We start from the raw sequence: 25800 nt of genomic DNA on the forward strand, positions 1-25800 counted from the left end.
GAAAGACTGTGGATGTTGTCTGCCTGGACTTTAGTAAAGCCTTTGACAGCGTCTCCCACAGCATTCTCCTAGAGAAACTGGCGGCTCGTGGCTTAGACAGGTTTACTCTTCGCTGGGTAAAGAACTGGCTGGATGGCCGAGCCCAGAGAGTTGTGGTGAACGGCGTTAAATCCGGCTGGCGGCCGGTCACAAGCGGTGTTCCCCAGGGCTCGGTTCTGGGGCCGGTCTTGTTCAATATCTTTATTGATGATCTGGATGAGGGGATCGAGCGCTCCCTCAGTAAGTTTGCAGACAATACCAAGTTGGGTGGGTGTGTTGATCTGCTGGAGTGTAGGAGGGCTCTGCAGAGGGATCTGGACAGGCTGGATCGATGGGCCGAGGTCAACTGTATGAGGTTTAATAAGGCCAAGTGCCAGGTCCTGCACTTGGGTCACAACAACCCCATGCAACGCTACAGGCTTGGGGAGGAGTGGCTGGAGAGCAGCCCGGCGGAAAGGGACCTGGGGGTGCTGGTTGACAGGCGGCTGAACATGAGCTGGCAGTGTGCCCAGGTGGCCAAGAAGGCCACCAGCGTCCTGGCCTGTATCAGAAATAGTGTGGCCAGCAGGAGTAGAGAAGTGATCGTGCCCCTGTACTCGGCACTGGTGAAGCCGCACCTCAAATACTGTGTTCAGTTTTGGGCCCCGCACTACAAGGGGACATTGAGTTGCTGGAGCATGTCCAAAGAAGGGCAACGAAGCTGGTGAGGGGGCTGGAGCACAAGTCTTAACGAGGAGCGGCTGAGGGAACTGGGGTTGTTCAGTCTGCAGAAAAGGAGGCTGAGGGGAGACCTCATTGCTCTCTACAGCTACCTGAAAGGGGATTGTGGCGAGGTGGGTGTTGGTCTCTTCTCCCAACTAACTAGTGATAGGACGAGACGGAATGGCCTCAAGTTGTGACAGGGGAGGTTTAGTTTGGATATCAGGAGAAATTTCTTCACCAAGAGAGTGGTCAAGCATTGGGACAGGCTGCCCAAGGAGGTGGTGGAGTCACCATCAGTGGGAGTATACAAAAAACGTATAGACGTGGCACTTTGGGACATGGTTTAGTGGACATGGTGGAGTTGGGTTGATGGTTGGATTTGATGATGTTAAAGGTCTTTTCCAACCTTAGTGATTCTGTTATTCTGAAATAATTAGGATTGGGAGTGTTTTCTTAAATCTGACCTCATCGGGGGACTGATCGTGCTGCAGGTGATTGGTTTTACTTGTTTGAATGGCTGCTTGTGGATGAAAATTTGCTGGGTCATCCACACCTTGGCCTTGAATACTTCAACTGCACTTCTGTAATACAGTGTATGTAATTGGTGGCTCATAAATACAGGCTGGGGTGAATGCTGTTCCTAGGGTGGGCAGGTGGCATGTGGTAAAACCAGCACGTTTCATTTAGGAACAACTGTCAGTCTCAGCTGAAGGCAGTGCTCTGACAGGATGTGGAAACTGATTCTTTCGCTCTTTAAAATGGTCATCTTGGTGACTAGATCTCTTTTGAGATGCTGTTGTGGACCGGCATTTTTTTTCCTGTTTAAATAAAAAAGAGTCTTCTTCATTGTCTTACGTCATCCGTCTTCTCTGATTGCAAGCTCCAAAAATTACCTTCTCGTACTCTGGAGTGAGGGTATGGTCTTTTGTTTATATGGCTTCTTGAGGTGAATGACATTAAAATGAGCAGAATAGTGGCATTATTGGTCCTAATCTTCAAAACACGGCCTCAAATTCCGTAACTGTATAAATACGTAGAGGTTACTGAATACCGTAAAGGATTTTTTTAAAAGCTTCGTTATTGGAAAATGATTTATTTCAATTTACTTTGAGGAAGTGAATTTAAAATGTTTTAAGAACTCTTTTAGTTGGTGGTTATTTCATTTGAGAGGCATAGAAATAGTGTTAAGCTAAGTGGAGGTAGTGTCTGCATTTTGTTGGTGTTTGCTTTCTAAAGCTTATCGTGTTAATGTTTATGTAGTACCTAGTACATTGTGGTCTTTGGGCTGGGGTATTGGATACTAAATTAGTGCAAATAAGAATGCAGATTTATTTGGTGCACACCCTTTGACCATTTTTACGTCATTAATCACCGCCTGCCCCGCCGCCCCCCCCCCCCCGCCCCAGCAGTATCATGGTGGAAAAATTGGTAGCAAATTGACCTTTATGTAGCAAAAATAGAAGCTCTCCTGTCTGGGTTTGAATTTAACTCAGTTGATTCATTCAGTCGTTTGTGGCTGTGCAGGAAGCCCCATTCATATGATCACAAAGCCTAATAGCTGTTTGTACAGTGAGATTGATCTGATTACTCTTCTCTGTCTTGCGCTATTTACAGTCTACTGCCAATTCACAGAAAGGGAAGAGAATGGCTGCAAAGGAGAAGTTGGAGGCAGTGTTAAATGTGGCGCTAAGGGTCCCAAGCATCATGCTGTTGGATGTCTTGTACAGATGGGATGTCAGCTCATTCTTCCAGCAGATCCAAAGAAGTAGCCTGCACAACAACCCTCTCTTCCAGTACAAGTACTTGGCCCTTAATATGCATTATGTGGGTAAGTGTACATGTATTCAAGAGAAAACACTACTGTAGTAAATACCATTTTGTTCACTACAAGAATTTTAAGAATATGATACCATGATAATATATTGATTACAACAAATAGCATGATAATATATTCATTACAGTTCTGCTTAAGGGACTGTTTATGTTAGCAGTAAAGAAATCCTGTGTAGGGTCTTCTACTGAATTTTGTTATTTAGCCTTGATATGTAAATAGAGTAAGCCTGTTGTCTGGGAAGATGATTGATGCCCTGAAAGAATAGCACAGTGACTTTGGCCTGTGTCTGATGAGAAAAGCTGCTGTGAAATGCTGTGCAGTCAAGTATTTTAGCTTATGTTGTTGGCATTAAACAAGAGACTAGGGAGAAGGTTGCCTAGTTTGGACAGTGGCCACAGCACCAGAAGGTTACCTTTCACTGCTACATGGATATGGCTCTTCAGTTTACAACCTTGTGAACCATATATATGCTCTGAGTGGGTTAGAGCAGGTAACAAGCCCTTGTGTTGCAGATAAATGGACAAAATTACTAATATAGTTCAGGGAGCTGAGGTTTGAACCTTGGTCTGCACGTCTAGCTCTGGAATGCTAGATACCTGTTTTTAGGAGATGAAAGGATCGGTGTTCTGGGACCTGCTCTCCAGGTGAGTATGTGATTCATCTGGTGACTGCACATGGGGTTAATTATGGTTTGGATCCAGGCTGTTGGGGTTCATAGCCAATGATGATCTGCATGAGTACTGTCTACCTTGGAGAGAAACAGCTAGCATATAATTTTCCCACTCTGCAGTGTTTTTTCCTTGTAGATGGCTTTGGAGGATAAAGACATACTGCAGTCAGCTAAGGGAAACACCCTTTATTTAAGTAGTTAGAGGCCTGTGGCTTTTTGAAGTAGCATGTCCAGATTTTTAATCCTGACTGCGGAAGTGTTGGCATGTGATTTTTCTTTTTTAATCTGCTAAATGTCTATTGTCTGGAAATTACTTACTGCCATTAAAAACACATGTGTCTTTATTATGGCTCCACTATGCTTATGCTGGGAGAGCACTGTGCTTTTAGTGCAAAAAGCTGGTGTTACAGTTCTATGCCCTTTTCATATGTTTGTGGGAGAGAGTACTTGTTTGTTGCTGGTGACAGAGGACTGTGGTGGCATGTAACTGCAGCTGGCTTTCTCATGCACTTGTATGCACACAAGTACCTTTTAGGAATTAGGTTATCAGGTCAGTTTCTAATAGGGAACTAACAGTTGTGTAGTAGGCTATCAAGATGTCAGTGGGTAATTTCCAGCTGTGACACAGGCCCGCTTTAGAGACATTTGATAACCTTGTCGTCACTTAAGTACGTTGACATGCACCAATGAAAAGCACTACAGAGAGGTAGGCATTGTTACCAAAGTGTTTCTCACCTGGATGCTACTTTAGTCCTAAACCAGTGGATTCTGACTTTGTGTTCCTCATACAAGTGGTGCTTTTGTGCTGGCGCACAATCAGTCAGCAGTTCTTTACTTTTTGCTTTTGCAATATTGTTTGTACTTTTACTGCTCCAACTGGTAGTTGCTGATCAGGAAAGGCTTCTAAATCATCAGTTGCTTGTTTTAAAAGATATTCAGACAGTTTTTAGTGACAAAACTTTGCTAGTACTTTTCAAATAAAGTTGATTTGTTTCAGTTCCTTGGTTGTGTCAGTGTGAGGCTGGGCTAAATCAATTTGCATGCCTACACAAGATTTTTTATAGATTTAATTGCATCAGTTTACAGTATGACATGACATATCAAAATATATGAATTGGATTTATAAGGAAAACAAAGTACTTTTCCACCAGCTTGGGAAATGAAGATTCTTTGAAGCTATGTGGGGGGAAATTAACTGCCAGTGTGTAACAAATAAGTAACAACTTAGCATGTATATGTTTCAACATGCTAATCTGTTTTATTTAGGGAAAAAATCCACTGTTCGTATTTGCAATTAGGAAACACAGTATCAGCAAATGCTGTGGCAGCTTTGCAATATCAAACAATTGCTGAATTTCTTACATGGGCCATGTAAGACATCGTATCATAGAAGTGCTTCTAGAAGCTTAGGAGATTGGGTGCATTTATCTTGGGCAGGTGCTCAAGGAATGATTAATCGATTAACTCTACCAATCTTGATATAGTGAACCTTTCCCCAGAACTAAGGATCCAAAGTTGGAAATTTGCTCAGAACTGGGGGTTACCAGCAATAGCTTGTCTGTTTAAATGCACTCTTTCTTCCATCCAGTTGACTTAAAGTTTGAAAAGCCAATTGGTTTTGATCAGTTGAAGTGATGTATGTTACAGCGTGTTTCATGTTCCAGGAAGCAGTACTGGGAATGTAATACAAGCCTCTAGGATGCAATTTGTCCTTTGATGCAGCTTTTCCCTTTCATATCTTTTAATGAAACAGCCCTTATCTGCTTTACTGAAGGAAAATACTCAGTCCTGATAACCACTCAACCGCAAGTTCAACTGCATGAAATTTAACTAAATATGCATAAAGCAATGCAAACAGTAAAGATAAAGTTCTGGTTAGACTTGTTGAATGTAAGCAGATTAATTTCATATAGGAAAAATTGCGAAGTAATTGTGTGCATGAACTTTATCTGTCAAATGGCACTGCGGTTACTGTTTTGGCAGGCGTAAAAGCCCTGTGAATGCCCTGCGGTAGTCTTCAGTGTGTGCTTTAGCTCTTGTGTATAAAGTTTGTTTATTTTTTTATATTTGCTTTATTTCATGATACTGTTTTCCTGCATATGAATTATCTTCTAGAATCACAATTAAAACTGTGTTTCACTTCTGAAAACTTTCCTAGGTTTGTCAAGTGTGTTTAAAAAGACAAACATCAAACTTAGTTAAGCAACAGTTCAGGAATGTCTCTGGCTGAGGAAATTTTTATTCTGTGCATGTGGAAACTCATACTTGCTGACCACAGGATCTCCTCAAGCTTAAAACTTGATTCATCATGCCCAGTGTCTTTCTGGAAGTACTTTTGGTACATCTTACAGGACATTTGCCATTTTTGTTTTTAGTTTGCCATATCTACTGGATATTTGTAAAACCAGACAAGAATTGGATATAATGGAGTTGCAACCCAAATGCAAGTGCATGTACTAGTGATATTTAATGAGAATTTATATTAAAAATAGTAAAAATTCTTTTGTCCTCTGAGAGAAGTCACATGGAAGGTTTTGTTCTATAATCTAACTCTTTCATGCCATCTCTTTAAATACAATAAAATATATGTATACTTTTTTTTTTCTTTCGTGAGTATTGAAAAATCCTGAATTATAAGCCTTATTTGCAAATGTGATCTGTGAATGCAAGTACATCCTGTAGTTCTTTCTGGAGTGTTTAGGAGTATCTTGTCAATAAGCAGTACTGTCCCAGACCCTTTCACAAATACTCCAAGTCATCCTATTTTTTTTTTTTTTTTAATAACCCATGCAGACGGTCTGGCTGAAGAGTAGCGTGTGATAAATTTGTGTGCAGTGTGCTGTATTACCCGATACAATTCTTACAGTTGATAGCTGTCTGTTACCAGATATAAGGATCTGGGGGGAAAGAAGCTTAGAGAGCAAATCAGCTTTTTTGTCCACAACTCTTATAGGCATAATGTGGTTTCATTCTTAATGAAAATTGTTTTCTGAAAATTTAAAGTAGCCTGTGATTCAGGAAAGATCTGTGCCAGCTAAAATGGCTTCGTGTCTCAAACCTTTATGTAGGGTACACTAGCACACTCTGCTACTGCCAGACTTCAGTGTTTTCTTCTGTGCTGTAGAGTACCTCTGAGAAGACAGTCACTTCTTTTTTTCCTTCTTCTGATGAAGGAGGTGGAAACAGTTGAAATGACTTAATTTCTTCCTGTGAAGGGCGAAGTAATGCTATTTGTGCTAACTGGTAAATACTTTGTGCTAGATTAGAAGACGAGAGTCATGAGCTTAACCTGTAATCATAGTCAGACTTGGAATTTAAGTACCTGTCCTGATAGAGGCACAGAAATGCACTAAATACATAGTATTTTCTTATCTAAGAATAAAAATAAGAACAGTTTCCTATCTTAAACTGTATTCTTTGTCCTTACAACAAAAAAAAAAAAAATTGGGGGGAAAAATGTAAGGAAACTGTTTAAATACTTGGAATAGGTGGAAGGTGCATCATATTTCACAACCCTGTTTGTAATCACAGTTTCTTCAAGTGTGCAGTTATTACCTTAACCACTTGGTCACATCACTCACAAAGTGTGAACTACTTGTTATGAATTCTGCCTTTAAAAAGGAGACTTGAGGGAAGAGAAAACTTCTGAACTTGCTGCCATCCTATGTATGCTGATTGCTCTGTACTTTGGTCTGCTCACTTTTCTTTAAGCTCTTGTGCATTAATTAGAAGATCTTTATTTCGATTGCTTTTTTTTTTTGTGGTGGTTTTTCTCTTAAGAGGAAAGATGCAGTACTTTACTTTCATATAAACACAGTAAAAAGTGCTATGCAAAGCTTCAATGTGAGAAGAAAGCAGCAGTCGCTTCATTCCAGAAGCAAATTTCCAAAAACTGTGAGAAGATGATGCATGGGTAAATGTGTAAATGCACTTAATGCACACAAAGACAAAGTGCTGCTCAGATTCAACATCTCTGGGTTTGCTGTCCCATGTCTTCTGTCTCCCTCCAGCCAGCAGCATTTAGATAAATGGCTAGTAGAACTATTTTCTGGGTGTTACTATTTTAAACTGTAGCTATTTTTAACCAAATGCAATTTTATGACTTGAACTTGGTCTTTATTTCTTAAAAAAATTACTTGCTATGTCGTCTTATTCTCTTCTTGGATAAAATGCAGTGTATGCTGCAGTTGGTAGACACACAAGAGGGTAGAGAGTATTCCATGCTCAAAATGTAGAATACTGTTTTTTCTCTTTCCAACTCTAGAGACTGCTGGTTCATATTCTGCTTCTGTAGTGTCATAGGCTTTTACTAAGCAGCTTTCTCAGAATATTGATATTTTAGGTAACTTTTGTATATAAAGCTTGTTACCTCTTTTTTGCAACCTCAGTTTGCTTGAAAGGAGACGCTTAAAATTTTGAGGTTCACTTGACTGAGTACCAGTCTTATGACAACACAGCAATTTGTGTTCATAATTTAGAATACATTGTGACTGCGTATATTTTTACAGTTTCGCTTTTATGTTCTTTTCCAGTACTCTTCAGGTTCTCCATTATTGTAATTAGTCCCGGAATCTTCTGATCATTAGGTATGCTGTATTATAGAAACAGCCTCTGAATCATATGGCAGAACTAGAACCAAAAGTCCATTATTTCTTCAGAGAATACTGCAAATCTCTGTAAGGAACTCAGTTCCTGGATTACTTATACTTAGAGTGCCCAATCTGTTACGCATTTAGAAAGTTAAGAAACGGCTGGTGGAACTGGTGGCAGTACCCCAGTAATGAGTAAACTGTTTTGTCAGCATTATTTTCACTGAGGTGTGCAGGTGTTGATAAAAGGATTTCTGATCTCTGTTTGTAGTTGCACTGTGCCATGACTGGGTAAATACCAATTTCCTCGTGTGCAAGTATGTTTAGATGTGTGCTTTCTCAGTTTAGAACTAATATTTCAACATATTTTCTGAGGAGCAAAATATTTACCATGTTAGCTCAAAGTACAAAACTTCTTGGAGTGAGTAACATTTACTTGGTCAGCTCTGGCTGAGTGGGAGGGTGAGGAAGAGGTGTGCATTGGCACTGCCATGCAAAAACATCACTCCCCGAAAGTGCAATACATCTTAAAGCCCACTACGCTTACGCTGCTTTGACCAGGTATTCAGTTAGTGGTGAGACAGGCTGGGTGGAAGCTACCCTTTGTGGTGCTAGTTCTGGTGCCTTGGTGGCTGCTTGAGACTGGTAGGGATTTTGGCATTAAGTGGTCTCTGAATGGCTTGGCTTCTAGGTTGATTTCAGTGGAGTGAATTTTGCATGAGTTGTGTGTTGGAGCCACCTCTGATGCAGGAAAGGTGATGCTGCATGGTGGCAGAGGTTCTGCTGCCTTTTTTAATAGAGCAGATGAGGAACTAGTCCTGCTCTCAGGAGGACAGCGTAGCTATCCCAGTCTATTCAGAAGACCTTGTTTGGCTGAGTTATGCTTTAAAGGATGCTTAATATGAATTGAGGATGTACAAGAGCTTTTTGTCTCTCCTTTTGTTTCTCCTCTTAAAAGTAAGTGGCTGTTAGGGTTCCTTGTGGGCTTGAGCTAGCCTCCAGTGAACAGGCCACAGAATCCTCCTGGTAATTGCTGCATCACGCCTTTAAGTACTCTGAGCTCTAAAGTGTATCTTTTTAAAAATCATCCACTCATAGATAGATGCTTTGGACGTAGACAGTTTATTAAATCTCTGTGTAAATTGTTGTGTAACCAGTCTTGTGACTGGTTATCCTGAGAATTAAACACACTGAAAATAAAGGCACCAGTTGTTGTTGGACTACTTCTGCCTTATCAAATACAGTCTTTCTGAAGTCTGTCCTGTGTTATTTGTACTTATATGTTGTGGCCAGATAGTCTTCTGAATAAACCGGAATGAGGACAGTCAAGGGTTAGGCTGAAATGAAATGACTTAGTAGTGCACTGACGCTACGTTGTGTCAGGAGAGACAGTTTTGGTGGTATTCTGTGGCTCACGACTTGTTGCTTCACAGCAAGTTGCTTTGCAAGTCATTGTAAGATGAACCCTTCACATTCAGAGGGTATGGGGGAGTGGAAAGTTAGGGCCCCCCCGATTAATTTCCTGGTATTCTACTATTGTACTGTTAGCAGTGTTTCCTTGGCAAGCCTCTGCAGAAGCAGTATCCAAGAGATGGTGTGGTTTTATTAAGAAACATTATGAACTCTGTTTCATGTGCAGAGTTCTAATTTTTAGACTAAACCTGCAGGAAACTTTGAGTAATAATGTGAAGTGGACATGAGGGATCTGTAGTCATGCAAATGAGCACTAAAACATTTCATAAAGAGGATGGGTTGCAACTTCGTTCATGGTCCAGAAGCCTCTGTTGTATGCAGCATGTCAATAAAACTCAGACACCTGAGTCGGCAAAGAGGCAATACAGGGTGAGGAGAGAAGCTGGGAAACACCTTGGTGGTACGCAAATAGAGATTGCTGAAAGGCAATCTGTGAGCTGCTGCTTACTGTAACAATGAGCACTGCACAGTGAGAGGTTTTCATCTAGCTGAATCAACAAGTTGTAAATGAGGTCATGAGCTAGTTAATACATGTGTTCTTGTCTAGCAATGTTTAACTTAGCTTTTCTGCTTATTACTGTTTTCACAGTATATTTTTTCCAGTGGGACCTAAATCCGTACTGCCTTCCACGAGAGGCAGGGAAGTTCTCTGCTTCCTTGTGTTCCTGAATAGGTACGGAGTGGTGGGTCTGTGTATTTGTAAGGTTGGCAGAATGGGTCTTCTCTAGTGTTTCTTACAGCTGGAAGCCTAAGGGTGCAATTCTGTTTCTTGGTGGCCTAGCACTAGGGCACTACTACTGTATTCAGGAAAGAGTTTATTCTCTCTTGTCTTTATTTTTTTAAAAATGTGTGTTAGAACGGTTTCTTTACCATGGCAGGAATTGGCCTTCACTGACCCTGATGCTTACACTTAAACAGAAATGTACTTGGTGAGTTAAAAGGGAGGATACAAGAAGTCCCAAAAGTGACAATAGCATGCATGGCCTAAACCAAGGGAGAGGAGCGCTCATTGTAGATGTAGAGCTTGTAGAGCTTTGGATGGAAGTGGATGTTAGTTACTGTGAACCCATGCCAAAAGGCTACCTGGTAAGATGACTGTTTCTCAAACCCTTAAATCCTTGTGTATGGAGAATCTCTCCAAAGGGATGTATGTTCTCAACATCATGTTTTCTTCTGACAGAGGAGGTGCAAATGAAAACAGAATGTAATGATTTAGATGAGAAAGCTGCTGTGAGAAATTTCATTTCCTGGTCCTTTGTTTTGAAGTAGAATCTCGTTTATGCCATACACTAATTACATCATTTGTCTGTCGAGAACAAAGGGAATAGAATATTGCTGCTAGTATGTCTGAATTTGATCTTGTCTTCCTTTTCTTCTGCAATGAGGCACTTGGTAATGAATTATTTGCCTTTTTTTTTTTTTTTTTTTTTTTTGGCAGAGGCTTTGTTGATAAAAATGAGGTTGTTACCATGTTGGGAATAGGGCATCTGCAGCAAAAATGCAAATATTGCAGTATGAAGTGTGTCGAAATATCTCTCTTATCAAGTCACAAGAGGGAATTATAAATAAGAGTGAAAGGGAACTACTTTAAATGTCTCTCACTCCTCCCCTCTTCAAAATCTAACAATTAGAGCAAACAGCTGCTTCAAAGTGAACATTTAAATTCCAGCCCAAACTCATGAGCGGTGGAGTTCATTGCTCAAGCTTCTGCAGTAACCTTGGCTGACTTGTGCTGTTTCCCTGTGCAGTGTTACAAGCATCTGTGTTGTTTGGAAGCCCTCTGTTTGAAAGGCACAAATGTGATAGTATTCTTCTCATCCTTTGATTTGTATTTGGACATTTTTTTCACTCCTTCGATGTATCCTGCTATATTTTAGTTAAATTTCTGATCATGCAGAGAAGAATGAATTTAAATCACTTCTAAAATACTCCTATGTAACATGGCTGTGTTGGAGTGCAGTTACTGCCCTCTAAAATGTCTTCCTTTTACAGAAATTGTCCTAGCACGGCTCAAGTACATCATCATTTGGTCAAGGAGTAGACTTTCATGTGATAGAATAAGGTAAAGATGGCAGAGCTTAAATGCAGATACAATAAACAGGTATTCTTAGACTATTTATAGAGTAATAGAGGAATAAGAGAGTGCATAATGAACTCCATTTAGTTCTCCACCTGAAGGTGAGTCATGGGCTACAGTGAGAAGGAAGAGTTTAGAGAGATTTGACTCAAGTGCTGGTTGTGCCATGTGGGTTGGTCTGCAGAGAGAATTGTCCCTAACTAAGCAATCAAGGGAAGGTGGTGAATACAGCAGAGGCGAGGTATTAAGAATGTCTGCAAATAGCATGAGAGCTGGTGGAGCTGGCTCATGATGCTGTGGTGTGATGCAAGCTAGTTAAATGTCTTCATGGAGATTCTGCTGAAGACCACCTCCTTTTGTCATCCGTGTATCTGGTAGAAGGAAGGTGATGAATAGAGAAGATGAATTCCATAAAATACAAGTGTTTGCTAAGAAAACTGATGATGTAGAACATCTGCTGTGTTGTGTTAACTAGACGCATGTTATTCTGTATAAAACAGTTGCTAAAAGGAAACTGTTTTAGTGCTGGGTTTCAGGCCCCTTTAAAAAGCTCAAATTAAAAATCATTGAATCATAGAATGGTTTGGGTTGGAAGGGACCTTTGGTCACCTAGTCCAACCCCCCTGCTGTGAGCAGGGACATCTTCAACTCAAGCAGGTTGCTCAGAGCCTCATCCAACCTGACCTGGAATGTTTCTAGGGATGGGGCATCCACCACCTCTCTGGGCAACCTGGGCCAGGGTTTCACCACCCTCATTGTAGGAGAATTTCTTCCTTATATCTAGTCTAAATCTACCCTCTTTTAAAAACCGTGACCCCATGTCTTGTCACTACAGGCCCTGCTAAAAAGTCTGTCCCCATCTCTCCTATAGGCACCCTTTAAGGCCTGGCAGGCTGCAGTAAGGTCTCCCCGGAGGCTTCTCTTCTGCAGGCTGAACAACCCCAACTCTCTCAGCCTGTCCTCATAGAAGTGTTTCATCCCTCTGATAACTTCTGTAAATGATCAAATGGATACTGTAAATGATTAAATGGATACTGTACAGAAACTAGTGATGGTGACTAGTGTGATACTTCATTTTAATCAAAGAAACTATGAATTATTTCAACTTTTGAAAAAGCTCATCCTCAGACAAATGTGCAACTTGTCACATCTACTTTATGAAAGTACTGGAAAAAAATTATTTTTAATGTTAAATACGTAAATTGTGTATTTGTGTTTTTAAAAAGGTAAGTACATTGGCTTTGTCTGTCTGTCATCACTCGTATTGCCTGTCGTATCCGAATTGACCTTTGCTTGGCATACTGTGGGTCTGATGCCTTTTCTCTAGGAGCATGTGGTGAGTTACCTTCTTGAAGACCTAACTACTGGTAGAGTTTTACAAAGATGGCTTATTGAAGGTGGCAGATATTAAGTAGCCTTGAAGTACTTCTACGTAAATACTGACTGACTCTGAAATTGTATCTTTTTCAAATATTGGAACATATTGTGTTCCCAAGCTGTTTTATAGTAGCCGGTTGTCCCACTACTTAATGCTTAATCTAAAGTTACATTATTTTCTGAAGTATTTTTAAAAAGCCCAAGGTATAAATTAACTCAGTTAAAAAGGCTGTGCACAGTGTTGCTGAATAGATGGACGAAACTTTAAATGTAATGTGACTAGTATAGCTGTAAGTGTCAGGATGAGTTCTTCTATAATGTTTTGTTCTTAGCTGCAGGGAAGTTGTTAGCTGTTGCTGGGTTTTTTTCCTAAATGGATTTCAGTGCCAGGCACTTAAGCTGACCTTCACAAAGAGCATGAGTGCACTGTGCTGTGATGGAGAGCTCGGAAATAAAGATTAGTAAGGGCACCATGAACTGGGTTTTTGACCTGCAGAGTCTGCCTGGGAAGGAGAGGATGAGCATGTACCACCCAGTTGTGAAGTGGACTTCAAAGTACTGCTTTATTTAAGTACCCTAATGAGAGCAGGTATGAAAAAAAAGATCAGTGTTCTGCTTGTTGGAGAGGCTGCTGAGCAGCCCGTCTATGTTCTTGAAGAGTAAAGCTGTGCCTCCAATGGCTCCTTTTGCACAGTCTTACAGAACGCTAACAAGAAGTGAAGGAACTGCCGGTGTAAATGCCTACAAATCCCAGGCTGTGCCGAGTCTTGTCTTTGATTTATGCAACACAGATAGCTTGAATGTGCTTTAATATTGCCAGTATGCAGAACAGCCTGTGTGTCCCCATCTCAAATTATGGGCATGCAAAGTGTCTTTAAACCATGACGATACAGTGGAAGAATTAAAATGTGTAATGCTAATCAGCATGGAAGGGTGTTCTCTGTGTCCTTTGCTTGAAGAAAATTATTTTTTACATCAATTGACTGAGTTTATTAGATGGATAGGCTTTGTTTCCTGTGACACTGAAACTTGCTTTCACTTGGAAGAGGAGGGAGACCTAGGCCTGTTTTCCCTGTTAGATAAGTTATGTTAGTTAAGTCTTGTTAAAATCCTGTGGATCACATCCACTTCTTGACATATAGATGTAATCTTGCAGAAGCTGATAGACCTATTTGGGGGGGGGGGGGGGTGTGGTGAAGAAAAAGTGGCAGGTTTTTTGTGTGCTTTGTGTTTTGATGAGAGGAAAATGTAGGTACCTGAATTTTAAAAAACAAATGAGGACAGAGGTGGCTAAAGAGATCTGAATAACGTATTAATTCATATTAAGAACTTTGGGATTAGATAGTGGTGTTGTTTTTTTAAATTTCAACCTCTGCTTTTTGCTACAGGTTACATCTTAAGTGTTGTGCTCCTAACTTTACCAAGACAACACCTGGTTCAGCTTTACCTGTACTTTTTGACTGCACTGCTGCTTTATGCTGGGCACCAAATTTCCAGGTAAGAATAAATGGATTAATTTTGTTAGCTTTGGTTTGGGAATTGGAAAAATTACTGATATTTTGTTAATATCTTGTATAAATGGGATAGGTTTGGTTTTATGAGGCCTTTCTTCTGTGCCAGTCACCTAAATTTATCTTGCTGTTCTTTGTCTTGAAAAAGTTTACAGAATTAAATATGCAGTCAGGTAGTTCCAGTATATTTTCATTAGCTTAAAAGAAATTTCGAGCTACATTTCTGTGGAGTGTAATGTCTATTAATCTGAGGAGAGAAAACACCACAAGACTAAATGTGGCCTCTGATGCAGTAATCTGAGTTATTCAGTGGCTCAGCTAACATGCTTTCAACACTGGAGCTTTCTACAAAGCAGACAGGACATTACTTTTAGTTTCCTGGCATCTACGATGAGAGAGAAAATAGAGATATGGAAGGTGATAAAAGTAAAGTAATAGTGGAATTTATTCTTAAATTAATCTTTGTTTACGTAATGTATTTTACAATGAAAACAAAAGAAAAGCAGATTGGATCTAAAACACAGAGCAAGAGGCTGAAGAACTCTTGAGTCAGATGAGACAGAGGTGATCACCTTTGTCTGGCTCCAGCTAAAACTGTTGAAAGCCAATGTGAACTGTCATACCGAGAAGAAGTTTAATTGGAACCAAAAATAGTGCCATCACATTAATGGCTTTACATGGGAAATCTTGAAAATAGGGACGTGAGCCATTTTGGTGCCTATTGATGGGAAACATTTAAAAAAATGTGCTTTTGATTGATTCAAGTGAAGTAATAGGTTTGTTATTTCTGCATCACAATTGTTGCTCTAAAGCATTCGCTGGAATATCTCTTACTCAGTATGTTGCAGTTCAGGGGAGTGTTAATGAAGGTTTTGTGGTGACTTGACATGTCGCTGTTGTGGCTGTCAGAGTTGCAGTTAATGATTTCCTGAATGGATGAGGGTGCAAGAGAGGAATTACGGCCTCTTATTGCCTGGGTAGGAAGGAAAGAGGGTTTTTTATCATCCTCAGGGGAGTCCTGAGTGTTTATAGATACAGTTTGTGGGTGTTTCTTACAGGGTTGAAAGTTTACTTATTAGAAAAAGCAACCTAAAACATTATTTAAGAGCTTGTGTTGGAATAAAAATAAAGCTAGTAACAAATACCCATCAGATACAGGGCTTTGGTCCAGAATGCTTACAGCTAGAGATCTTGATGCAATTCTGGATCTTCAGATTTTTTGAAGAAAGGGAGTGGTATGGATTTTCATTGATACATTAAGGGATAGCACTGTGTTTGATTTTAATACCTTTTTGTTTGCGTTTCTATGTAACGTGAATTGTGACCTCTATGCTCGGTGAGGTTTGAGACTTTACAGGCTTCATTGAAATATGTTAGACAACTATTGCATGCACTGTTTGGCGTATTCATACTAAGCTTTCTCTATTTGCTGCTTCTGAAGTGAATTAATAAAGACTTTAATTAAATCTTGCATCAACTGGCACAAAAATATATATTTAATTAAAAGATACCTTGGATTCAAATAGTCCAGCAGTATTCCCTAGCTATTTTGCAAAGCAAAGGTAGTTGCTAACACTTTACAGTGAGCTTACCCATTCCCTAGATCTAAGATTGACTTGGTTCGGGGGGAGGCAACTGTGCAAGGCGTTCTCAGCAGCAGCCTTTGTCTAATGTGGGGAGTGACACTTGCCTTAGCTTTTCAAAAGAATTTTTGAATCCTGTTAGTTTTCGTATTGAAAATAGTAAAGTGAAACACACAAATGTAATGTTAGTGGAGCTATTCCTTTTATTGCCAAAACTATCCAATTCCAGCTGATGTTTCTATTTAGCAGACTGATCATAGAGTAGTCACATGTGCAAACTGTTCCTGAGTGGGTTTTTTTTGTTAATAATTCTGCTTACAGCTGAAAACTTCCAGTGAATTGCTTGCAGGCACTACCAGTTGGGATGCTATTTAAGACAAATGAAGAGGTCTCATATTGAGGCCAGCTTGGTTAATGGAAATTATAGAACAAGACCAGAATCAGCTGGCACTTGTGACTGCAATGTCCTGGAAATTCTGAGCTGTTGAAAGTCTTCAGCTTTCAGTGCTTTTTTTCCACCCCAGAAATAGCTTGCAGTTCAGCTGCAAGTCTGGGAATAAGAAGATCTGAATTTTATAGTTAAGTTCTGACTTCAGACTTCCAGTTCTATGTGACCTTGACAAGTCACTCAACTTCTTAAGCATGTGTTTCCTCATCTGCAAAACTGAGAATTACCTTAATGTGTAAAGATTGATTAGCTGATGTTTGTGAACACTTGGAGAGTCCAAGAAGATGCTACATTTGTATGTGGCATGTTAACCTGGCAATTTGGGTGGAGATAATACACCATCTGTTTATGGAAAAAGGAAGAGTCAGCTTTCAAAAAATAAAATCTTGCTGTTCCTGACAAGGAAAATGGATGCTGGTTTTATTTTATATGTAGCTGCACAAATGTCTTGCTTAAAAGGATCACATTTCTTTTCCCCATTTCCAGGAATAAAACTTGGGAAAATAAATGATGCAGTTATGCAGAAAAGAAAGGATGCAATTAAACACACTGTTAAGGCTAAAAAATGGAATCTATATCATTATCTTTTCTCATGTTTTGCAGTTTTGTTGAGATTGTATTCCAAGCGTTGAGCCTTGCAGAGCTTAGAATGAGAAAATAGGGGGGAGCAAAAGACTGAACTGTTTCTTACAGATAATCTTAAAATACACTTAATTTTAAGGTTGTCTGTAGATGTTTAAAACCTATGAGTGTGTGTGATGTTGATGGCGCAGATTAATCAGCCAAAGTAAATGTCAGCATTATGAGTCAATTAGGTCAAATAACCACTGTGCCTTATGTCAGTCAATTACAAAGCATATTTTTAATAACAGAAGACCCTTCTGCACTTCCAGTAACAAAAAATGTTCATGTGTGGGGCACTGTATCTGTTTACCTTTTTAGAGCAATATTAGTCATGACTGTCTGAGTATATGTTAACAGGCCAGCAGTTTGATTAAATGAGGCCGGGAATGCATCCACAAAATGAACAGCAGGCAATCTGAGCTAAGCTTTATTCTTATATCCTAATTTTCTAAAGTAATAATGTAGTTTCAGTCATTTCATTAACTAGTAAATAATGATTTTAGCATTCTTGTTTTCTTACATTGCTGCAGTAAAGTGAACAATTCTCAAATATAAAAGCTGCAGCTTAATGCAACTTTAATTAATCAAAATTGAGTGCAGGCACTTGCTCTTCTCAGCATCTTGTATGGCACCGCAGCTGTTCGAGGCATCTTTTGATTGGTGTCTGTGCCAAAAGATCCTTGTGTTTGTACTGATAATAAGAGAATCATTGCTTTGACTTTCCCTATTCAGACATCATCTACAAATACTGTTTAAAAAATTTAGGAGATCTTAAAACATTGCTTTTCCAAGCTGGTAGGCCTAAATCTCAATTAATGAGAGTTACGTAAAGAATTAAGCCAAGTACAGACGTCTGTGCAGATGACTGAATCAGACAATGGCAAGAAATGTAGCTTGAAGGAATTTGGGTCATCTCCAGGCACGTTCCTGGTGTTGCAGAAGGAACTGTAAGTGTGGTTTTGTTGGTATGTTTTAGCAAAGTTGTGTAAGGTCATCTTGGTACAGTTGGTATCAGGGATAATTTTGTAACCTGTTTCCTAACAGATCTAGAAGAAACTTGATGTATTCCCTGCTTTCCTTCTAGCAGTTTAGAAATAGCCAGTGTTTTAACCCTAAATTTGAGGATGGAGCATGATACTGCTAATACAAAAGCCATCTTCAGCATGTGGCAAATGGTGTTATTTTTTTTCTCCCTTTTTAGCTCTAATGGATTATCCTGTTTGTGTTGCTGCTGCTTTCAGAAAGTGCTTTCTGCAGGTTCATATGAAATAAATAAAAAACCCCAAACAAACCCAACTTTGTCCCAGAGATTATATCTGTATGGATGTTGGAAGGTGGAAAAAAGTGTTGTGCTTAGCTATGCCTTGATAACAAGGGGGAAAGTTCTAGCAAGAATCATTTGTCTTGGGCGTCTTTTCAAGCCTCATGTGTTTTTAATTGTGGGTTACAGTCTAAAGAGCCCATTTCAACATACCTTGCATATACTATGACACTTGAAAAGCTGACAACCCTGCCTACTCACTGCAGCTATGAAGAACAGGCTTTGAAGTGTTTGTTTTAGTACTTTTGAGATTTATGTCTTGGATTCCAGAGATTTTTTTGCAAATGAAAATGTCAATACCTTATCTTGGGGTGGCAAGCTAATAGTAATGTGGTATGTTTCCCCATTTCTGGGGAGAAGTGAATGCTTCCAGTAGCACTGAGCTGCATATTTTTCTGCACTGAAATAAAACGAGCAATTCTTGTATTGGTGGTTGTTTCTGGTGCTGTTTGTCTTTGACTGCCTCTGTTCCCAGCAAGCATGGCTTGCCTCACTGATACAAGTAAATACATAATGAGTGAAGTGCCATGCCCCTCAAGTAAACAGACTCTGCTAGCTCCATGCGGGGTCAGACCAAGTGTGTCTGTCTGGCATTCCTGGGACGTGATGCAGCTGGACATGAATGATTGGACAGTGTCAGCCAGACAGGAGCACAGGCTTAGCTGTGCTGCCGGTGGCAGAGTTGGTAGTGTCACAATAAGGGTGCAGTAGCCACCGTCCTGGGACTGGAGAAGGAAGGGTCACAAGGCAAAGCAGAAAAAGGGGCTGGAGATCTGGATGCAAAGGTTCATGAGTATTGCCTGCTGTCTCATGGCAGAGAATTAAGGAGCCGCTGGAATTACTGCTGTGCTGTTCCACCATTGCCTTCTGAAAGTGCAAAATGATTGTGCTTAGCGTGAAGTTCAGGTTTGAGTTATATTGCTTGAAAGCAGAGCTGGTGGATGGTCACCAACAGCAGAAAAATGCCCAGTCTTCTCAGGCTCTTACCTTTTTCTTTGCTTGCCTGAGCCCACTCTCCTAGCCAGCCTTTTCTGAGAGAAATTACAAATATCCTGTCTGATTTCAGACTATCTCACTGTATCTGTCAATAGCAATCTATCAGTTTGAGGGTATCTGGTTGGTCCCCCAACTTTTCCAGGATAGAGTAAACTTGTAAATCATGTTGCATAAAAGGGTTATGAAGCAATTCTGTTTCTGACTCTAGTTCATGAGGGTCGCTTTTTCTTCATACATTTTTAAATTCAGTGCAGAGATTGTTAGGTGCAAAATACTATAAGCATTAAATTGGAAGACCTCCCTGTGAAGCTCTTATATTTTTTTTTTCTGGTATGGAGCTGGTGGGAAAAGATATTATTATTAGGAAAAACACCACTTAATAAGGACACTTAAAAATGGAATGGTGCTTAAGAGGCTTTGTCAATAAGCAGTTTCAGGCCATGCTCTGAAGAACAGCTTGGATGTCCCAAAGGATTTTTACAGCTATGCCAGTAAGTCTAATTGCAGATAATACTTTCCTTGCTTAAGTCATGCCTCAGTTAGATCCTTATATCAGTGAGGCTGCTGTAACAGTAGTGTTAATATTGCTTTTTGTAATTTGGTTGACTGACTGTGACATACACGAAAGTTACATATGTCTAGAATGAGTAAGTTGCTTCTTGTCTGATCAGATGGATCTTAACAGTTTGTGGATTTATTTTTTTAGGGATTATGTGAGGAGCGAGTTGGAATCGGGATATGAAGGGCCAATGTACTTGGAACCTCTCTCTATGAATCGTTTCATGACTGCTTTAGTAGGTAAGTACTTTAAATATTTGTGTTGCAGGACAGAGCTCTGCCTAAATCTTTTCATTGAAACCTATGCATGTTTTACCTCTTGGTTTCAAATTTCTCGTATCACTTTTAAGTAGCTGTGATTCTCATTAATATGCAAGAGGCATGGGAGGCTAGGTGTATCCTGCCTGGCTTTTTCTATGCCACTGATTTATCAATACTCCCGCGCTTGCAGCTTTGAAGTATTTTCTGGGTCTGTCATGCTCTGCCTCTATGTTCTTCTCAGACTCGCAATCTGATTCAGAAGGCCTGGATTGTCTATAATAATCTTTGGGTGGAAAGTACTCTAGAAATCTTACAAAATAACTGGTGAAATAGATGTATGGGAGTTTGCATGGCTACTTTCTTTTAGAGGAGTCCCAGGGATATTTCTAATTAAAGAGTAACAATTCAAAACTACGTTTAAATTGTGTTTGATTAATGACAGAGATTACTTCTCTACGTAAAAATCCCAAATAAATCCTGAAGAATTGTACTTTCTAGACTGCTCCTTTACCCTTTGAACTTCGACTGGAAGAAAGTAAATTCACTGTTAAGGTTGCTATGCCATACCGTATGTTCTTCTGGGAGGATATTGGAATACACACACACCATGTGTATTTTAAAATTAAGCCTGAGACAAGCCTGAAAGAAAAATCTTCCTTAATTCCTTTCACTAAGATCTGTGGTTTTCATCAGATTATTGACAGATTTAGTCAGCCATGTACTGTTGGCAAAACTCAGCTGCTTTCTGTTTACTTGCAGCTGCTACTGGCAGATTTAAATGGGTTTACTTCTTTGCAGTATGTCAGGTCTACCAGAATATATACATCATCTGTTTGCCTGCATCCTTCTTTCAAATGTGGCATTTGTCTTTGCTTTTAATATTTTCTATAGAAATAACATTGATATTTTTCAAAGAAAGGAAATCTTTAGAGATCATTTCTTCTCTCTTCTGAATTTCTAGATATATTTTGCTGTCTTGTGAAATGACGCTGAAGTACAACTAAAGCCTTTAGTGTGTTTTTATGAGAAAATGTTTGTCCTTTGAATCTCTCTCAGGTGCAATGCAGGGTCCCATGATAAAGCAGAATCCCTCAGAGGGCTTCACAAAGCGGCAGGCAGGCCTGGGCAGGAAGATCAGAAGGCATTGTGTCATTCAGTAACATTTAGACGGAAACTGAACTGAGAGTCAAACCCATTATGCTTCATCCAGACCTTAATATGGATTAGAAATAAGTGAGAAAAAGATAGTACTGTTTTTATCCAATACAGTTTTGGGTTGTACTGGATATCAGACTAAGGCATCCCCTAACTGTAATTGTTTTTCAGAAGTAGGTACTTGACTATACTAGCAAATGTATTTGTAGTTAGTATGTTAGCATACTTAATATCCCCATTATTGATTTCCCCTGTTCTTTTAAAGCCAACTTGAAAATGTAATTCTAATTTCGATGGCAAGCGGTTGTCTTTGGGACAGCCTGTGAAAGTGGGCTATGAGGCTTGACAGTGTTTTTTATAAATATGAAACACTTTCTCAAATTTGTTACATACAAAGGTATTTATCCAGTGCGATCTGCCATGTCACAGGAGTGTACTGCACTGAACTGTGTCCTCTTCATAGGAAAACAAATATTCAGGTGCTTGGCTCCTTCTTTTTCTTATGTGTTCTTACGTGTTCTGCCAGAGTGGTGTGCTGCAGCACTGCTGACAAAGGCACGGAGGCAGGTGCATGGGGGAATAATTGTGGTACTAATACAGCTCTGGTTCCTAAAAGTTCTGGTCAGAATTAAGGGGATGATGTACAGTACACCAGCTGGTTCACAAACTTAATCTTTGTTAATGCTTTTATTCATTAGTGCTTTTTGAATGGACTCTCATAGTCCTTTCTTCCCCTGGATCTAATTCAGTCTGATGACTGTTGACTAGGGTTACTAATATGCTGGATGGAAGAAATAGATGTCTTTGAAGACTGGCCCTTGGATGAGTGTGCCACTTTGTGAGCATGTCAGCTGTGAACATTACAAAGCTCCGTGGTTTTGGAAGTGATGCTACCATGAAGACTTGCTTTTTCTTAGTGCACAATAATGGGATTATATATTAACTTTAAGACATCCTGGTTTTGCATAAGTTAGTGACGTAGCCAGGGAATGTGTTAATATTTAAAATTGGAGATGAAATAAAGACGGTTCCCAGCTCTGTGAACAGTGGCTGTACCGCATAGGCTTTCTTGTTGCACATTTTACATTAACTTACTAGCTGGGAGGCTTTGGCAACCTGTCAGCAACGTTTAATGTATTTGTGGAGGTTTTAGGAAGGGAAAAGAATGGGCAGGAACTTAAGGCAATAGATTTCTTCCTTATTGCCTCATTCCCTAGCAGAGGAGCCTGGTGTCCTACAGGAGGATTCCAGCTGTCGGGTTCATTAGCTGTGTCTAGCAGTTTTCAGACCATGTCATTTAAGTTTACAGAGTGCAAACATTCAGCTGGATTTGGAAGTCTTAGCAGATAGCTAGAGTGTTAAAATATTTTTATGATTTGATACGAAGTACAAACTAATTTCTTCTGACTGATCTTGCTATGTTATGTGTGATGACAGACGGTGTACAGCCCCACTTGGGGATAAACAGTGATTTACTGCAGAGGGATATTGTCTGTCCTGTACTAAGGTTCTGCTACCCCAATTTAAAATGGGAAGTACCAGTCAAAGCTGGTAAAAGCTCTACTGGGGACATTTTCAGCCCCTTCCTGAGGGGATTGAGAATTGACAAGGTGCAGACTTCAGGAAGGAGATCGAGGCCTCCGTAGAAAGTGCTCCATGTATTTCCTTTGATGGTATACAGTGCTCCTTCCCGTGATAAGTAACTTTTGATCTGTGTTTACATCAAAAAGGTGGTAGGGTCAGAGTGTTTAACAGGGATTACCAGCGTACTTGACACATCACTGTTGGAGGAAAGCAGGTTTTGCTGTTGCATGAGATTAGACTGGACTCAGAGGTCCTGTTTTGTTATTGGGGAGCTCTGGAAGAGCACTGGATTGTTTAACATTGTGTTGTTGCAGTATTTTATTTCAGATGCCGACAGTCTTACTAAATCCTAAAGAATATATTGGATGCTGGTATTTGTATCCCTTTGTGTGTGAAGCTGGGTTGCCTTAGTTACCATGAGTTGCAGAAATTCTCACAAGCTGACTGTGCCAGGCTCCTGAATATTACAGCACAGCAGTGTGCTGGTGGTATCTTAAATAGGGTTGTAGCAATGTGTATGTGGGCAGAAAACAACAAAGCAGAGGGAGAATGCTTCAGAGCTGGAGTCTGTTGAATTTCTAAAAGGATGAGTAGAGTAACTTTCTCTGAGGCTTATAAGACCCCGTATGCTGGTAGTACCTTGCTGAGAGCAAGGTTGCTTGTTCTGAAAAGACCATCTGCTAATTCAAGAACACATCTATCAGATTGACAATAGGACTTGAAAGAGGACAGTCTGAAGGAGGAAGAACTTTGTATGCTTGAGTAGTAGAGATTAGAGATTGCTTTCAGCTCAGTGGCAGTTATTTGGAAAGCAGACCTCCTTTCCTAGGTAGGGGAAGCTAGGCAGAATGAAAGCAAAACCCTGGTACTGCTATTTCTCCTCTTGCAGCTTCCCTCCCCAGTCCATCCAGAAGGGCTTACAAGGTCAGTAAGCTTATGGGAACACATGGAGTTAGCGCTGGCCTAGAGATGTTAATGGCCTTGATTTTGTTACTCTGTGTTTTGCTAAGGCTAACTCCTGGTTTTGGCAAGAGTTGTGAAATGCAAACATTAATGGAGGTAGCTACAAAGCAGAGCATAAGCACTTGGGTTTAGCACCACGTATTGTGGCTTTCGGATGTAAGCTGACGTAGATGGTGAACAAGGTTCTGCTTTTAAATAATACGCAGTAAACTTCTTCCTTACTGCAAAATGATGAGTGAGAATTGTTCTTATCCAGGCAATGTGCATTTTGCCCCATTCCGTTTCTTCTGAGATAACAGGTACAACGTCCAGCGGCTCTGGTGTTATACTGGAGTGGTCTGCTCTAAAAATACCACCTTCCAAATCTCTCTGGGTGTGTGGGAGAGATGTGCTCATGCTTGTGGCCCTGCCAACTGTTAAAGAGAATTTAGTTGTTAATTATCTGTCACTTGCAAGCTTCAGTGATAATTTTGAGCCAGTGCCTCAGGGCATTATGAAATTATTGAAGTCTCGACTGCTGACCTGGCTGTTCTCCTGTTGCTGTTCATGGCAGTAATTCCTCTTGATAGTGTAAATATTGTTGCTCCAAAAGCCATTTGGGACCTCTGATTACTTTTTTGTGTAGATTGGGATGAAATAGTAGTATAGCTGGGCTTCAGAAAAGCTACTGCTGTGTATACAGCTACTGATGGGATTTAAGTTGAGCTGGGGCTGTTAAGGAAAAAGAGGGATGACTTGTTGGGTTATTCTCTGCATGTTTTATTCCTGGGACATCATATTAATCTGTGTATGATTCTGCATGTGTTTTGGGTTTTCATCTCACTAATCTGTAAGATGAAAGCATGCACTTTGCATAGTTTGAAAATGGTAACTTTCGTGACCCTGCAGAAGATGCAGAGGAGCCTGGTTTCATAACAAATATGTCCTAGTTAGAACTGTCATAATATGCTGGATGTTGATAACTGTGTTATGGAAAGATAACGTATTAAAATACGTTTTTTCCTGAAGGGGATAATCAGCTTGATTATAAAATACTGTGTTGTGTTTTCAGGTCAGCTGGTGGTATGTACGCTCTGCTCCTGCGTCATGAAAACGAAACAGATCTGGCTTTTCTCTGCTCACATGCTCCCTCTGCTGGCACGACTTTGCCTGGTCCCTTTGGAAACCATTGTCGTCATCAACAAGTTTGCCATGATTTTCACTGGTTTGGAAGTTCTCTACTTTCTGGCATCAAATCTTCTGGTGCCGTATAACTTGGCGAAATCGGCATACAGAGAGCTTGTCCAGGTAAGGCAGTGGACGTAACAATTTTCTTTTCTTTGGCCTGAGCCTTTTTTTCAGGAAAGAAATTAAAAAATATTTCATCTGTCTTCTGTGCAACTGTGTGTGTGTGTGTGTGTGAACTCATGCTTTCTTAGCAATCCAAATGTGTTCCTATCCATGGCATCTTCTTTCTTTAATTTATGGTATCTTATAATTTGTATAGTTGCACAGTTAAGACACGAGCCTGAATTATGCTGCTGGCCAGGTGAGCATGTCCACTTTGCTTAGATCTTCCCAAATAATAGAATCATTAAGGTTGGAAAAGGCCTCTAAGATCATCAAGGCTAAAAGACAAGATTGTGGCAGAACGGACATTTATTTACAGCCTCATTAAGCAAGGTAATCCTCATGCATTAATTGTAGTAGCTGTTCATTTCAAGGAATGCCGTCTGTATGAAAAGCATTTGTAACTATAGTAGTGTTAAATTTGGACTAACACTAAAGCTGATTTTGACTGTAACTTGCAGACAGTGATTTGAAAGGTCTGTAGAAATTTTCTTTAGAACAGCAACATTCCTGAGACATCTAACAAAAGAGTTAGCAGAAACAGAGAAGATTCATCTGACATGTATCCATTTTGTTAACGCTTTGACATCTGATATATATTTAGTTGGAAAGGCAGTTTGTTAGTGGTACAGAAACATCACACCTCACATTTTTATATAAAAACAAAATACATGTGCATATGCATCCTTCTATATATTTCAATGTG

The 25800-nt window shown here is 39.9% G+C and overlaps 1 protein-coding gene across 1 annotated transcript in view; it reads left to right on the top strand.

Annotated features, from left to right (window-relative positions):
- Positions 1–2367: 2367 nt before the first annotated feature.
- The window catches only part of RNF145 (ring finger protein 145), a gene marked incomplete at its 3' end in the record, with an annotated part of 35293 nt that continues 11860 nt past the window's right edge, over positions 2368–25800 (top strand). The window contains exons 1-4 of the mRNA XM_082006022.1: positions 2368–2569; positions 14150–14258; positions 19951–20042; positions 24817–25052. Of these exons, the coding sequence (XP_081862148.1) occupies positions 2386–2569; positions 14150–14258; positions 19951–20042; positions 24817–25052 (621 nt within the window). The 5' untranslated portion in view covers positions 2368–2385. The remainder of the gene's footprint in view (positions 2570–14149; positions 14259–19950; positions 20043–24816; positions 25053–25800) is intronic.

The sequence above is a fragment of the Phaethon aethereus genome (assembly GCF_964289735.1).
Source record: "Phaethon aethereus genome assembly, chromosome: 14".
Classification (NCBI taxonomy): domain Eukaryota; kingdom Metazoa; phylum Chordata; class Aves; order Phaethontiformes; family Phaethontidae; genus Phaethon; species Phaethon aethereus.